This window comes from Typopeltis vanoorti, chromosome 4, assembly GCF_054136105.1.
Source record: "Typopeltis vanoorti isolate ZY-2024b chromosome 4, IOZ_Tvanoo_1.0, whole genome shotgun sequence".
Taxonomy (NCBI): Eukaryota; Metazoa; Arthropoda; class Arachnida; order Uropygi; family Thelyphonidae; genus Typopeltis; species Typopeltis vanoorti.
The window spans coordinates 143444578-143462178 of NC_143552.1; the positions used below are offsets into that span (position 1 = coordinate 143444578).

At 34.4% G+C, this 17601-nt stretch overlaps 1 protein-coding gene across 1 annotated transcript in view; it reads right to left on the reverse strand.

Moving 5' to 3' along the window:
- Window positions 1–5617: 5617 nt before the first annotated feature.
- Window positions 5618–17601, reverse strand: part of LOC150107732 (protein amalgam-like) — a 202118-nt gene continuing 190134 nt past the window's right edge. The window contains exons 4-5 of the mRNA XM_090391502.1: window positions 14187–14483; window positions 5618–6411 (exon numbers count right to left, since the gene is read on the reverse strand). Of these exons, the coding sequence (XP_090247628.1) occupies window positions 6296–6411; window positions 14187–14483 (413 nt within the window). The 3' untranslated portion in view covers window positions 5618–6295. The remainder of the gene's footprint in view (window positions 6412–14186; window positions 14484–17601) is intronic.

Here is a 17601-nt window from a genome sequence, read left to right on the forward strand (position 1 = left end):
CTTAAAATCTTCAGGTGACTTAACGATGTGGTTGGAAGCGCCATCTACAGAGTAACACAAGCAAATAATAATAATAATAATAATAATATACTGATATGAATATAAACACCACACATTAAAAACAAATAAACACCATACTTGTCCAATAAGTTTTTGCGATAGTTACAGTCAATGGACTCCCAAATTTATTTTTCTAGTCTTCAATTCCTCCCATGACTACAAGATGAAATCATTTTCCGTAAATGATAAAAGAAGTATTAAAAGTATTTTAAGGAAGACTAATAATTTATATACGAAGTATACAAATGATGCTTTTACGTAAAAAAGATTAATGCACCATTTTAAGGATATTTCGAAACAAGATAAATCTGTTAATCAAAAGTACTTACATCAGGATTTCCGTTTAGTTGTTTAGTTTATCTGCTAGATAAGAACTTTTCTGAGATATTAAAGGCTAAACTCCATAGCTTAGTTCTTCAAACTGAACCATTTCTGTCCTGCTGCCTCAGTTTTGCTTCAGTATTAGGCACTAAAGTTCCTTGCTATTCTGTGTTCTTTATTTACACTGATAAGTATTCATGATCTAATCCGTAGCCCACCTACGGTGCTAATAAATTCCAAACCTGCCGATGGTATTCACATAAGATAAATAAATACTTAAATAAAATCCCTAAGACAAGAATGGATGCACAGATAAATGATTATTTTCAAGTGGTAGACAATTTCATGTAACTTTAATGGTGTAGCGAATCCTATAATCGCTACAGATCCTGTTTGCTTAATAGGAAACATATTTTCCGATTCCCGATGTTTTTCTTAGATCACACTGTCATGTTTTCAGAAACAATATTTAAATGAGCGCCGCTAACGTTTTGAATTCTTGCATTCTGCAATCGAATTGGATTCTCAGTGTGTGTTTAATATACTAACAGTTTTTTGCTTAACAAACAATTCGATTGTTTCGGTGTTTTTCAGTGAAATTGTCAGTTTTATACAATGAGGAAACTTGTAATTAATCTTATATAAGAATAAGGACACTATTGTCTGTAATTATTTAACTTAATACTTTAAGAAAGAATTTAAATAGATAAATAATCACTAATAAAGAATTAATAAATATTATTTTTTTAATTTAAAATTAAAATTTTTCTCAAAAAATATATTTTTTAAGATTTTATTAATACACCTATTTAGGAAAATAATCCTTTGGTTACTTTTGATTAATATTTCGAATTCTGAGTTGCTTTTTCGGGTGTGGTTGTTTTTATGAAAAAAGGAGGGGAAGAATCCACCGTGATATGCGGTGGTGATTAATACCCTTGGAGGGTAACGGATAGCAATGCTGTAGCCAATGAAGTTCTAACTGAGGCTCGGTAATTCCTGTTACCCTCCTGCCATGATCAGAGCTTTAATAGCTCAATAACACCTTATCCCTACACTGTCCTCTACAGATAACGGGTAAGATGAAAAGCATTCTTGCTTCGCCCCTTTAAGCCAGTCCTTATAAGGACTATAAGGCGCATTTTTAAAGGGGGGGGGAAGATTGATTGAATCTCGATGCCGATATAATCTTAGTAAATGAAACACATCTCAGGCCAGCTAATAACCCCAAGATACGGAACTGTATTATGTACAAAACAGACAGACTCACCAGCAGTGGAGGAGGTACAGCCGTATACATTAAAAACTATCTAAGCCACAACGTCCTGACAATCCGCAAACCAAGAACCTAGAGATAACAGTATTGAAGTTCATACAAACAATGCTGGCAGTATCAAAATCTATGCTGTATACAATTCACCCAGCATTCCATTACTGGTATCTGACTTGGACTCCATTCTCGGCTCCACAGACTCCATCTTCATGGCTGGAGACTTTAATGCCAAGCATACAGCTTGGTTCAACTCCACAATCAACGACAAAGGTCGTATTCTAAATCATTATTCAACGTGAAACACTATTATTATAGCCGGACCCACAGAGCCCACCCATCACGGCCCAGCTGGAAGCTCAGATGTACTCGACATCGTCATTCTCAGAAACATCAGATACCCATATCAACTGGAAACGTTAAACGAGTTATCTTCTGATCACAACCCGATTCTGCTTAAGCTCGGTACACAAGAGCAATTCTCTCCTCCGCACTCCTGGGACAAGCACCACAGAACTCTCTCAGATCACTTCGGCCCAGTACCTATTATCCACAAAAAAGAGGAAATAGACATAGCCCTAAACAACCTTACCAGCCAAATCAAAAAAGCAATAGCATCAGTTACACAAACCACAAACGTTCACCCTAGCGGTGGGATCCCTGAGGAAATCATAGACCTAATCAGATTAAAAAACAAAGCCAGAAAGAGGTACCATAATACAAGAGCCCCACAAGATAAAACAATTCTGAATAATTTAAATAGACAAATCCGTTAAGCTCTGCAAAAACATCGAAACCAAGATTGGGAAACAAACTGACTAATCTAAACCCAGAGGACAACTCCATCTGGAATTTCTTGAGAACTCTCTGCACTAAATGCCAACCTATACGGTTAATACAGACCATGAAAGGAATTTCTCACACAGATAAAGAAAAAGCCGAAGCTCTAATTGACAGCTGCGAAACTCAATGTAACCCCTTATGAAAATCTGAACATCAATCTTATCTACAAGATTCACCGCCGAGTCAAGCAGGTCTTAAGATAACAAAAGGATAACTCAGAACCTGTCACATCCACTTCTACAGCAGAAGTTACAAATATTATAACCCATCTGAACAACAACAAGGCTCCAGGTCCAGATGGAATCACAAACAGAATAATCAAACTACTCCCCAGAAAAGCCATTGTGCATCTAGTCAACATAATCAATCCCATCCTCAGATTCAAGCATTTTCTTCCAATAACTTAGAAGTCGGCGGATTTCACGCCAATCAAAAAGATTGGAAAGAACCCTCAGCTCTCAGAAAGCTACAGACCTATCAGCCTTCTGTCCAGCCTTAGAAAGGTTGCGGAAAAAGTCGTCCTTACAAGGCTACAATCAGCAACGAATAAATTAGGAATTATTCCAAATGAGCAGTTCAGATTCAGAAAAAACCATAGCACTTTAAAACAAATACACCGACTGGCCGAATCTATCACAAAAGTCTTTATAGATGCTGCGAAGGCTTTTGATAAGGTGTGACATCAGGGTCTTCTCTACAAACTCATCAAATTCAACATACCAATTAATCTAATAAAAATAATTGACACATACCTCAAAATAAATGAAACTGTATCAACCAGACGCAAGATCCTATCTGGTGTGCCCCAGGGCTCACTTTTGCCTCCCCCTGCTATTTTCTATCTACATAGCTGATATCATTCAAAACCCAAATTCAACAATCACTGCATTATATGCTGATGATACAGCTTTATTAGCAAGATCTCTCAGCCCAAAACAGTTATCAGAAGACTCCAAAGTACTATTCATACACTGGAGAAGTGGCTGATGGACTGGAGGATTCATGCAAACCCCCCAAAAGAGTTCAGCCATACTGTTCTCCAAAAAAGGAGGTCTAGACCAAGGAGGACATACACCTACTAGAAGTGAAGATTCCATGGCAGAATGAAGTCAAATATCTCGTTGTAATGCTTGACAAAAAAACTCCAATTCACCCGTCATATAAAACACATAAGCTCCAAGAAATCCAAAGTAATCGCGCAACTCTACCCCCTGATCAACAGAAGAAGCAAACTGGATACTCGGAACAAACTACTCATATACAGGATGGTGATACGCCAGTCATCACTTACCCATCTTCTGCATGGAGCCATACCTCGGATACAAACATTCAAAAACTGCACAGGATACAGAATAAATATGCTCAGCTGAACACAACTAATCTCACTGCCCTTCCAGGGCGAGCTTAAAGCTCAATAACTCTCTACTCAAAGAACTTCCCTCTCAGACAAAGGGGAATGTGAAAAGCGTGTATGCTTCACCCATCTAACCAGTAATGTTCTGCTGCGCATTTTTAATCTTAGTATTACTTTAAGTTAATATTAATGTTGTTTAAATATCCATTTTAAATTCTAATTAATATGAATCATTTTTAAATGTAACATTAATGTTGTTTAATTTTTGAATAATGTGTATTTTAAAACCCAATTAGTAGTAATTATATCAACTCGAATAATATGCATTTTATATCCTGGTTTATATTAATAATATTTCCAGTTATATTGTAATTGTATACTTTTAAATTCCAATTTAATAGTTTGTATATTTAATTCTGAATTTTAAAGGTATTTATTTATATACTTCTTTTAGTAAATAATAATTTCGTTATTCGTAATATTGAGAGTAAATTTCTATCTTTAAATTCCAAATTTAAATAGTTAAGATGGTATGCACTTTTAAATTACAATATTATTATACAATGTTTTGGTTATTTTGAATATATTTATAACTCGAAATATTTATTATAGTTTAAATAAGCATTTTTAAATCCGAAATCCACATAAAAGTGTGTTAAATAATTCTCACTGTATACTACACTGCTGGAAATGTGCTTTCTCGTAACAGAATCCTGAGATTATTTGAATTTCTATTAATACGCTTCGTTTTTATAATCATGAGGTTTAAAACAATTTTACATTACCTTTTACTAAAAAACGAAAATTGTAATGGTCAACATATAGTTCTTTTGATTCGGGACATCAAAATCTCTTCACACTCATTTTTTTGTTATCTGTGACGCTTCTGTTTATATATTTATGACTATCAGTAAGTGTATATCATTTCATCTTGGAGTCCATATAGCTGGCAATAACCTTAAGGCGTCATGATTGCGTTATCTAGACATTATTGGGTACCTTCCAAGGTCACACTAAATCGATGGCAAGTCGTTGTCGCTTCATCCATAGTTACAAGAAAAACAATTACCAGGATGAGCAGAATATATGTTTAACAATGATATTTAGTAACATCTTATGAGAAAATCTATGGATGGAACAGGCTGACTCATTAATTAATAGAAAAAAAATTGGTTTAAATATAGTGATAATATTTCTTGAATCAAGAGTTTAATTCACAAGATTTTATTTTTGCATATAGCATTTAAATTTAAAAAAAAATTAAAATAAACTCCTAAAATTTAATTTTTTGTGAATTATATTTTTCATGTATCATGAAAGTAAACGTAATTTATCCAAAAAATTCTTGTATTAAGTTTATAATGAAAATAAAATTTAAATAGTGCGATATCATATTCTAAATAAATGCTGATTTTAATTTAGATGTACAAAGTATGTTTTAATTCATTTCAGTTGCATATTACATACACAGAAGAAATGCTATTTTTAATTTCCTTAATATTTTAAGATGAAATTTAAATAAAAGTTCAGATGTGTGTAGATGGAATTACAATAACGCTCCAGATAACAATGGGAATCTTAAATAATTTTAATCAACAGAAAATGCAAGTAAAACAAAAATAAACAAACAATTACGATTTTGTGAATAGATGTCGCTCCTGTTCCCCAGTGAATCTTTTGTTTATTTGATGATTTATGATCAAATAATATATATTTATTTTATTTATTTGTTTATTTAATTATTAATCAGATACAAACAGAGAAAAATAATAAATTGACACATAAATGAATTGAAACCTTAAACTTGATTATTATAAAAATTTATTCACTTTTGTGCACTATTTTCTAGTTGCACAGTTATTTTTCACTCCTTCATATTATATGGTTTGTTTATTGTTAAAATCTCTTCCATCTTCAGGATACTCGTGTTTAATAAGTCAGTTTATTTTCACTTTCTGTACACTGATGAATAACTGACCAAACAGCTACGTAAATACGATGACTTTAATTTGAGGTCCTTGGAGGTATTCCTGTATAGGTGTATACTTGATGGAGTCATTGTCTGTGCTTCCATCTGGTGTCGGAAAATTGAACTACAGATAAACACACGGACATCGATTTTTTTTTTTTTCTTTTTTGTTTTGTTTTGTAGGCAATTTTTCTTAGGATCATTCAACGTAAGAATAATATGTAAACAAGGTAACTGAACACCATCTCTCCAGAAGAATAAATATGTACACAGTCTATCAAATAACTTTCACTTTTCTTGCTTTCAATGGTTGTTTGAAGGGAGAATGAAAAAAAACACAAACTGACAAGCAGAAACACACCAATTTTCACTTTTATCCGGTTTTTGGAACAGATATTGGTACCAGTTTTGATTTGTATGTGTAGAGAAGTTTTGATCAGCGTCTTGAAAACGCCGCATAATTTCAAAACAGCTACCGTCACCTCTTCAGCGTAAGAAGAAGTCGAATCAATAATAACCAAAGGGCCGCTCTGAGGCAGGAAGATGGCGACCGTGATGTGTTAGCGTCATGCTGCATGGCTGCTGGTTTCTCACCTGCAAAGAAGAAAAACATCAAAAATTATAGAGGGCGCTGTTTTCTTGCATTGTTATATTTTGTTTTCATTTAATAACGCAATCATTTCCATTCACAACTTTATTTAACATAATTTATTCTGATTATTATATGGTGTTATAACTGAAACAAATATATCGGTTGATATAATTAAATAAATTACCACATTAATTAATTAATAGTTACATTATTAGTAAATTGTTCCTGTTTACATCATTTTTTTTTGTTATCTTAAGTAAATATTTCTTTGAAATAACCTCAAACAAATTAAACTTTCACTCATTTATACTTAATCCTTCGATCTTATACATTGATGAAACCACGTGATCAGGAGGGCTACTCCAAATTAGTTATATATTAATTATATGTTAACATATAATTAATGTAATACAAACAAAAAAGAATTTAAAAACTTTCAGAAACCGTGATGTTTTTAAAAATTTGCAACTTTATTTAAAAAAAAAAAAACGTTAAGTGATCTACATAAGTAGAGCTTCTCAGCCAAAGTTAACATGAAAATGTTATTGAATAAAACATATCGTAGTATAATAGGTTAGTTATATGAAATCTACTGTAGTTTTTACTTCGAATGTATTGTAGATTTAGTCCTAAGTCTTATTAACTACTATAGAGAAATTCATTTTAACTGTCTCGAAAATCGCTCTAAAAAAGGAGAAGATTTTTGGACAATTGAAAACAATTGGAGAAAGTATTCCTTTCTTCAATTATTTTTCTAAAAAACAGAGATGCTTCAGTCATAAGAGCTATCGATCCGACTTATTAGAATCTTTTGTATGTAATTAAACTTTTGTTTCTATCGACAGAGGCATTAATACTTCTAAAATTCAAGCTGATAAATTCCCGTCCAAATGCTGTCTAATTTATACTTTCTATGCAAATTATAATGGATTTCACAGAAATATAACTTCCAATATAATATATTGTAATATCCAATCTTTTTTTGGATAATGTTTAATCGGTTCTAAATTACTCAATTCTTCTGTAATTGTCACCGCATATACACAGCCATGTCTATCTTTCTTTCTTCAGATTGATATGATAGCTTTTAAGAAAAAAAACACTTTTAAGTATTTTTTTCTCCTTTTTTTGTTATTATAATGTCGTCTTGTTGGTATTTGTACATTGAATTATTAACTAGACATATATAAAGCCAAGCTATTTGGCCAAGTAGGCTATCGATTCTAACAAGTTAAGGAAAAGATGATAGAATATTTTCAAGACAAATACCTTTAAATATGGTTTTATAACATGCCAGTTATCATTAATAAGAAGTTCCAAGAAAGCAAAACTTAAAATTTGCCAATCACCCACTGTTATAGAATAGTGAGTCATCGACAAGGCTTCAGTATCTTTCTATATATAATGTAGACAATTGTCATTCCAAACCCCTCCACACACACACACACACACACACACACACACACACACACACACACACACACACACACACACACACACACACACACACACACACACACACACACACACACACACACACACACACACACACACACACACACACACACACACATTCAAAATTATCCACAGAAGTGACTTGGCTTGCATAAGAGCAGTATTAGTAATAGTAATAATCAAAATAATAAAAAATGCTTACGTCATTTGCATTGAAATACTTCACTTTCAATTTCTTTAAGTTGCAGCTTTGAAGCACGGACAATACTCAGTGTGCCATGGAGGCCCTTTTTGAGTGATGAAATTTAAACGCCGTAATAGTAAATCACAACATTATTGATTTATTGGATTTGTGGGGAAGAGACACCAAATTTATTAGATCTCTAGAAAGTTGTGGTATGCTAAAGATTGCAGTTGCTTTTTAAGATGGCCTGTTTGTAAGTAAACCTTTTTATAACTTCATTTTGGTGTACTTTGATTTAATTTACAACCGTAGTCATCAGGCGAATGCACTATGTCTGTAAATTACGTGTTCTTCTGTTAAATTTGTCTGTTTAGCGAAATAAAAAACCCTGCCCCCTCATCCATATGAAATCGGGTGGCTCATTTTGTATTGAAAAATACTGTTAAAGACCAACGATTAAATGTGATATGTACAACTAATCTTAGCCCTTTCCTTATCAGGACTGGCTTGAAGGGGTGAAGCAAGAATTCTTTTCATCTTCCCCGTTATCTGTAGAGGACAGTGTAGGGATAAGGTGTGATTGAGCTATTAAAGCTCTGATCATGGCAGGAGGGTAACAGCAATAGCCGAGCCTCAGAACTTCATTGGCTACAGCGTTGCCATCCATTACTCCATTACCCTCCCAGAGTTTCATCCATCACTCACTCCGAATCCCCGACCATCCAATCCGATCATTTCAGCAACCAGCGCAGCTTTTATTCATATTAATTTGATGGGAAAAAATGTAGGGTGTTTTCTATTTTTTTTTATTTATTCAAACTTTATTTAAAATTTTCTTCCAATTCTAAATATTTTTTTAGAATTTATGTCTTTTTACAATATTTTTAATGAAAATTCAAAAGTTATCTAAAATTAATGTCGTAAACATAAAGTAGATTCTTCTTCTTCTTCTTCAAGTGTCATCCCCTAGAAGGAGGTTGGCAACCATGTCGACGAATTTTTTTCTTTCTTTACTTGCTCTGGAACATTTATAGTAATTCAAGCCAGTTCAGTCCTCAATGTCTTCAAACCACATTCTTCTGGGTTTACCTCTCCCTCTTTTCCCCTCCAGTTTCCAAAAATCTAATATTAATTTCTTCTTGTGTTCTTGTCTAGTTAGATGTCCAAAATACGTATTAAAGTCTTTATTCTTCAATGATTTTCATTAATGTTCTTTTCATTTTTGCTTTCTTTAAAACATCTTCGTTTTTCATTTTCTCTGTCCATGGTATTTTCAACATTCTTCTGATGGTCCACATTTCGAAAGCTTCTGATTTTTTCTCTGCTCCTTTATTTAGAGTCCAAGTTTCACTGTTGTAGAGAAGGCCTGACCAGATGAAGTACTTTATTAATGCTTTTCTCGTGTCTATATTAATGCATCTGGATTTTAGAACAGTTTTCATATTAGTAAAGGCTTTTCTTGTTATCTCTATTCTTCGTTTTATTTCTTTAAGGGAATTTCCTCTGTCTGTAAACATTTGTCCCAAATATATAAAAGACTGAACCTGTCCAATTTTCTTTCGGTTAACAGTTATATTTCGTTCCTTATTTATTGGTTCTTTTGATATAATCATGCACTTTGTTTTCTTTAGGTAAATAATTAGTCCAATGTCTAAGCTTCTGTTGTAAATTTCTGTGATTAAGTTTTGAAGATGATCTTCAGATTCAGCTATAAGAGCTGTGTCATCTGCATACCTGAAGTTGTTGAAGTTCCTACCTCCGACTTTTACACCCTTCAGTTCTGAAATATTTTTAAAAACTTGCTCACTATATATATATATTGTACAGTAGGGTTGATAAGACACATCCTTGCCTTACTCCTTTTTTGATTTCAAAGTTGCCAGAATATGCATTTTTGTATCTTATTGAGGCCCTTTGATTCCAGTATATACAATTTGTAATTATACGTAGATATTTTCCTTTTAGACCATTGAATGATATAATCACGTAATCACAAGAAAGATATTTATTTAACCAAATATTTCGGTTGATTTCTTGTGAGTACGTGATTGTATCATTCAGTCTTATGTCGCAAGTATCCTTGAAACAACAAACTTTTAGACCATTATTCTGTAGGATACGTATTAATTTCTTGCGATCTATTGAATCAAATGCTTTGGGGTAATCAATAAAACAAAGATCTATGCTTTTCTGGTTATGTAGGATCCTTTCACTTAATGTTTTCAACTTGAAAATTCCTTCTCTTATACTTTGTCTTTTTTGAAACCCTGATTGAGTGTTTTCTATTTCTATTGAAAAAGTGCCTTTTATTCTTTCTAGGAGTATTCTCGGTATAATTTCATAACATGGCCTGCTAATCTTATTAGTATATATTCTGAACATTCAAAAGTTATTGAAATTTTGGGGATATTTACAAAAAAAAAATCAAAGATCGATTTTTTTAGATCATCTGAGATGTATCCTGTATCATATACATTATTAAAAATAATCTTTAGATCATGAATTGTGTTTTCGTTTAATTTCCTTAAAAGTTCACTAGGGATCTAATCTAACAGGGAGCCTGTTGTTTTACGCGTTTCCATTTGACAAAGAGCTTATTCTGTTTCTTCATATGTAATTGGTTCACCATCCATATTTTGTTTATGGATGGTAAACCAATGGTGAACCATATTCTTTCCATCTTTTTGACATCTTGTATATCTAGTAGTATTTTTCCATTTTGATCGTTTATACAAAGATTTTATGATTGAAAATTTTCTTTTTATTTATCAGAGCTTGGATTGATTTATGAATTTCTTTACTATTGTTGTCCAATTCCTCTATTTCTTTACATTTTTCATTTAGCCAGTTGTCTTTAGCCTTGATGCATTCATTTTTTTAATCATTTTACTAGGTATTTTATACTATCTATCTATCTCAATGGCTTTAACAGGCCTTTAAAGCCTACAACCTTTCAAACATGCTTGGATTACGTAACCAAAGTACGAGGATAGGCTGGTCACCCCTATGCCTATAAGTATTCCTGACTGTATCCGTGTGTGTTCACGGGCCGGTTTGCCTGCTTGCGGGATGAAAAACCCCAGATGAACTGGCAGAAAAAACCCTGCTGTCCATGCCCAAGACCGGCTAACTTGGCTATGGCTGAGAAAGATCCTTTAGCTCCTCACGTCGGCGACGGGAATTGAACCTAGGGCACTTCTTCCCCAGGCATATGGTTGCGAAGCGCATAACCACAGGCTAACCGCGCGGACGGGTATTTTATAATGTGGTGTATTTTTCTTTTTTTTCTTCTTTCGTTCATAAGTTATAATATTGATTCTGTCATACAGGATTTTTTCTTATTGTATTTAATTTTTAGAATAATCTCGTTGGCTATCTCATATATTGCACTTCTAAATTTTGTAACTATTCTGGCAATAAAATTTTTCGTTATTAAAAAAAAAAAAAAAAAAAAAAAAATATATATATATATATATATATATATATATATATATAAATCAGCTAACGCCTTTTTATTCCCGTATACGGGGAGTAGGCGAGGCCATTTAGCCCTATCTAACTTTTGGAGACTGAGTGGGCAGTTCACTCTCCACTGGTACCAATCAGAGATAGATGGCCCAAGGCTATCACTAATTAAGCGGTATTCAGTGAAGAGAGACGGCTCAAATGTTCCGCCATCTCGTGGTCCCTAACACAATATATTTAATGTCTGAAATAATGTGGGTTCTACGGTCGATTTTCTTGAGTTTACAGGACGAAAAACCCGAGTTTCCGGGAGGAAAAACCTGCTTGCCCGTGCCAGAGATCGACTAACTCGGGAACCGGTCGAAAAAAGGCTTAGAAAAATTTCCTCTAGTCGCCGACTAGACTCGAAACCAAGTCTTCCTTCGTGCGGCCAAGCGCCGTGGTTGGCAAACGCCACATCCACTGAGCTACACAGGCTCTCTCTCTCTATATATATATAGGAAGATCCTTTAGCTCCTCAATGTGCAATCCTTTAGCTCCTCAAACTCCGAATGTGCAAGAGAGGCAAGCGCTCCATAGTGTAACATTCATGCAGGACGGAGCACCTCCGCACATCACAGGTCCTGTCCAGCACCTGCTGCGATCGACATTTGGAGATGACCGTGTCCCCAGTCGCTCTTTCCCGCACGATTGTCCACCAAGATCTCCAGACCTTACACCTTGCGACTTTTGTTTATGGGACTACTTGAAGTCACAGGTGTACAGAGGTCGGCCGACGTCATTGGCCATATTGAAAGAAGCTATTCGCCATCATGTGACAGGAATTACAGCTGAAACCCTCTTCGATGCTGTGCAGGGTGTCGTGCCACGTCTGATGTCTATTCTCCTGAATGACAGCCGTCACATTGAACATTTGTAATCCTAGCTGTGTTGCGAACTATGCTGCTCCACTGCACAAACTACTGACACAACTGAAGCGTCACCTGTCGGTGGTAAATGTAACTATTCTGGTAATAAAAGTTTTCGTTATTAAAAAAATTCCCATGTCTTTCTGTGCATTTCTGTAAAAACCGCATCGTTCTACTGTCTATACTTTTCGAATTATTGAATTTCTACTTTTCTGTTACTTTTGGATCACCGGTATATATATACTCTCTCTCTCTCTCACTCTCTCTCTCTCTCTCTCTCATGTTTCCTTATGATCCTGATATCCAAGCCACTGGATCTGTGAGATGCTGCCCGATTAGGGCATTTTGCAATGAAACTTCGGTTCCTAGGGCCACTGGGAATGCGAGAGATTCCGAGTGGCTGCAAAATGACCAGGAAATTAGAAGCAACCACATTCTATCTGTACTAAAGCCTTTAGTGTTCGTAAATTCCAATGAAATGATAAACACCATCTAGAGAAATCTTAAACTAAGAATTCTCCGAGGACTCATTTTGTAGAAACATCGCAAAGTTCATGAGTCATACTGAAAATGTTCACCCTGATGATGATGTTAGTAATTAACAATATGCTTCGTATACTTTTAACAATCTCCAGACTTTTAAGAATACGTAATGCTTTTAAATTTATTTAAGAGGTGTAAATGATGTGTGTGTGTGTGTAAATTTAATAAATGTAAAAATAATTTACCACCTTGAATTCATCAGAATTAAAAACAGTAATATATAAACGTATATTTCATTGATTAAACGAAATGTATAAATTATGTATAAAATTAAGTAATTATTAATTAAAATTATAAAATTTTATTATAAGCACACGATTTAATTATGAAACTTATACCAAACGTGCCTACAATAATTATTGCAAATTAATTATAACTCAAATTAAGACATTCACGTACAATTTAAAACTATAACGGTATATTGCGAAGCTTAATGTCAGTATTATTTGATTCCATAATGCAAAACTGCCAAACTGCTAGAGGTTTGATTCAAGTTGGAAGTGGAGGAATTTTTTTCAGCCTGTTCAGAATTAATCATGTCATTAGCATGAGCAGGTTTCTTTTTTAATTCGGAGTTTTAGACTCGTAACTCGGAAATAACTGCAGAGCTCACATTATTTCAGACAATAATCCAGATAATTTAAGAACACTAGATGGTAATAGCTGTCTAATGTTCTCTCTTCCCCAAAAAGGCTTCAAAATCATCGATAACCATGAACTCAACGAGCAGTAACGACGGGCAGACCTGGCTGCCCACCAGTTTCCGAAAAACGTTAGTGTTTAAAGAGTTTTACCTGCTCTCTTATAAACATTAAGAGATTTATTTTTCTTATTTTATAAAGAAATTATATTAATTTAATTTCTAACGTTATGAACCAAATTATAAAATCAGTAATATATAATGTTTATCTGAATGTAGGTTAAAATGAAATGATTTAATTACAACACAAAATAAAGCAATATAAATTTTTATAATTTTTAAATTAGATTTAAATGTACGTTATACAGTGTGTCTTAAATGTTTTAAACCTTAAATATAATAAAAAATAACATTCTATGCTTATATATAAATGTGTAGAATAATTTCTTTGCTAATTAAATAATGAAATTAATAATTTGTTGTATCCTATATTATTTATTAATCAGAATGTAAACATTTTTAAATTGAACTTTGATTTTAATGTACTGTAGTGTTTAAAATACACACCATTCAGCAACTTACCATTTAACACGTAAACTGAAATGCTGATGGCGTCTGTATTCGATGGACAGCAAGTGTAATTTCCCGAATCGGCAGACTGGGCATCCTTAATATATAACCTACTGATCGCTGTGTCTCCGCTTGCTTTCTGTATCGTGATTTGACCCCGTGATGAGTCGTAATTGATCATGCGGTCATCGTGGTACCAGAAAACAAATACGGGTGGTTCAGGACTTTGGCTGATGACACATGTCAAATTTATGGCGCTTCCTGTCTTCACATACAGTGGTTGAGGTCCTAGAATGTCCACTCTGGCAACTAAAATAAACCAAATATCGACGAAATTAAACTCATAAGTTTCACTATTTAAAATTATATCATCAATAATAGAAACTCTAATTATTATTATTATTATTATTATTATTATTTGAGACCTCCAGTGGGTCAACAACTCATCAAGGCAGGCCATAAATCACCCAAACAAGTTGTTATACCTTCCCTTAAATTCATTCACACTAGATGCACTCACTACCCCTAAGTGCAAATTATTCCACTCACTCACTCACTGCTGTCTGGAAGAATCACCAGACAATATCCTATAACACCCATTCAAAAGTTTATAGACCTCTATCATATGACCCCTCTTTCTCCTGTAAACCAGAGTCTGCAATCCACATACTCGCAATCTGTCCTCATAATCTTTGTAACTCTTCCTTGCACTCTTTCCACAGCTTCTCTATCCCCTTGCAACCCGGGAGACCAAATCTGCGTACAGTAATCCAGAAGCAGTCGTATCAAGGCCTTATAAACAGACAAAATGGCTTCCTTATCTTTACATGGCAAGGTTCGTTTCAACGTCGCAATTATCCTCTGTGTTATATTTGCGACTTTTGCTATGTGATCTTTGAACTACAAATTCCTATCCATCAATACCCCAAGATCCCTTGCCTCGTCAGTTTCTTGTAACATAACCCTGCTAATATAACAAAATGCATAACTTTACACTTACTAATATTAAACTGATAGCCATTTTAGTTTGCCTAAATTTCCAGCCTAGTCAAATCATTTTGTAAGTGCTGAATATCAGTAGCATCCCTGATTCCCATGCCTAACTTCGCATCATCGGCAAACAATTGCACATCTGACGATTGACCCTGCCTGATGTCATTAATGTACAGATTGAACAATAATGGCACAAGGACCGAACCCTGAGGTACACCACTGATCACCTTAAATCTGGCTGATTCACACCAACTGTATACCACTCTTTGATATCTATCTGTTAACCATCCCCTGATGATACCCTGATATAAACTCTTGGCCTGATGAACCAAGAGTTTATATTCCAATCCCATATTCTCCAGTTTCTTCAACAGCCTTTTGTGTTGTATCCTATCAAATGCCTTAGAAAAATTCAACATTATCATAGTGTATCCATTCCAACTTGGCCTTAACATTGTTATAAAATATAAGCGAATTGCTAAAACATGACCTTCCTTTAGTAAACCCATGCTGCTCTTAGCAGAGTATAGTTTGTTTGTCTACCATTTCTGTATGCGAGGTCTTACCACCTTCTCTAAAATCTTCACTACAACACCAGAAATACTAATAGGTCGGTAGTTAGACACATTAGTTTTTGCACCATCCTTGTGCAATGGAACTATCATGCATTCCTTCCATTCCTGCGGTATCATTCCTGAGCCGATACTCAAGTTATACAAACATGTGAAAGGCCTAGCCAATTGGGAAGAACATTCTGTTATCAAACGGCTGATATTCCATCTGTCCCTATAGAAAAATTCTTATCCAGGTCATGCAACATTTCTTCAACCTCATTTTCATGAACGCAGTAGCACTGTGCACCATGTTACATACACCTGGTTGATATATCTTGGCAAAGTGAGCACTCAGTAACTGAACAATCTCATTAGCTTCTGATACTCGAGTGCCATCTGCATTCAATAAAGTTGTTCTTTTACATTCATTCTTTCTTTTGCTTGTGGCATAACGATAAAATTCTTTTGGATTGCCTTTAGTTTGCATGGCCAATTTCTTTTCATACTCCGATTTAGCTTTCCTCACAATTCTCGTTACTTTTCTGAGCTTTATGTATTTCATAACTCCCCTCACAGTTATTCTCACGATATTCTTTCCGCATCACCTTCATCTTGTGGATTTCTTGCTTAATAAGGTTGGACATCCATTTCAATCGCAACCTATTTCTTCTTCTTCTTCTTTTTCTTCGAACACTAAGGCTAGATTCAGATACCGCCTCATTTAAGCACTTTTTCAAAGATTCCATGCATTGCTGACATTTTCCCATTCAGTAACTGATATACCATGGGACCAAAGATAGTATTCTCCTAAATTGATCATAATTTCCAGATTTGTATTCAGCATGTAACCCTTTTAATCGGAGCATGAATACAATTAGATACTTCCCAAGAAAGTATAGCATGATCACTGTCACCAGTTGGTGGTTAAATAGCCATATTCTTGACAGAGATCCCTTTTGATGCTATGAGCAAATCCAACACTCTTTGACCTCGAGTTCCTTCTTTCACATGCTGCTTGAGAAAGTTGTCTCGTAACAATTCAATAAATTCCTCTTCTTTCTTATCATGAGATTTCTCTTCTACCAAATCAACGTTTGGAAAATTAAAGTCGCCCATAATGATCATTCATTTGGCATAAGGCTAAAAAGGCATTTAACCTTATGCCAAAATTTCTTTTGTCTCCTGAAACTGAACCATCAAGTCTGTAGCAAGACCACATCATATATTTCATTCTGTTAACCTGCACTTCACGCCAAGTAGACTCAAACTCATCGATACATGGGACATTGTGACCATCGCGGTTTTCTTGTATTTCTACCCTAATTGGATTTAAGTCATCTGATATTATTAGTAGCACTCCTCCTCCTCTCCTATCTCTTCTGTCATTCCTAAAAATAGTATATCCGTTACACTCGATCCCAATTACTATATGTGATTCTGATAGCCAGGTTTCACTAATGCCAACAATCTTAGGCCACATCATATTCAATAAAACAACGAACTCAACCCCTTTGTTTCTAATGCTCCTGGCATTTGTGTATAGACAAAGCAAATTACTACCTAGCCTATTCTTATAATTAGATATGCAATCTATTCTGGCCTTGTTCTAGAATTTCCTCTTTTCCCTCCCCAGACATACTTAAAAGGTCCGAACCCAAAGCATATTTTTCTACCCCTTCGCCGGATACATAATCATGTTCGAAGACATTCATATCTTTATCATGTTTGCATACCATAGCTGAACATTCACACACACACACACACACACACACATTTTCCCATTCCTCCTTTGATGATATTATGGTTAGGATGAATTAATGGTTATTTATTCACAAGAAAAGCAATTAAGTATAGATTAGAAATGCAAATGGCCGGTAAAT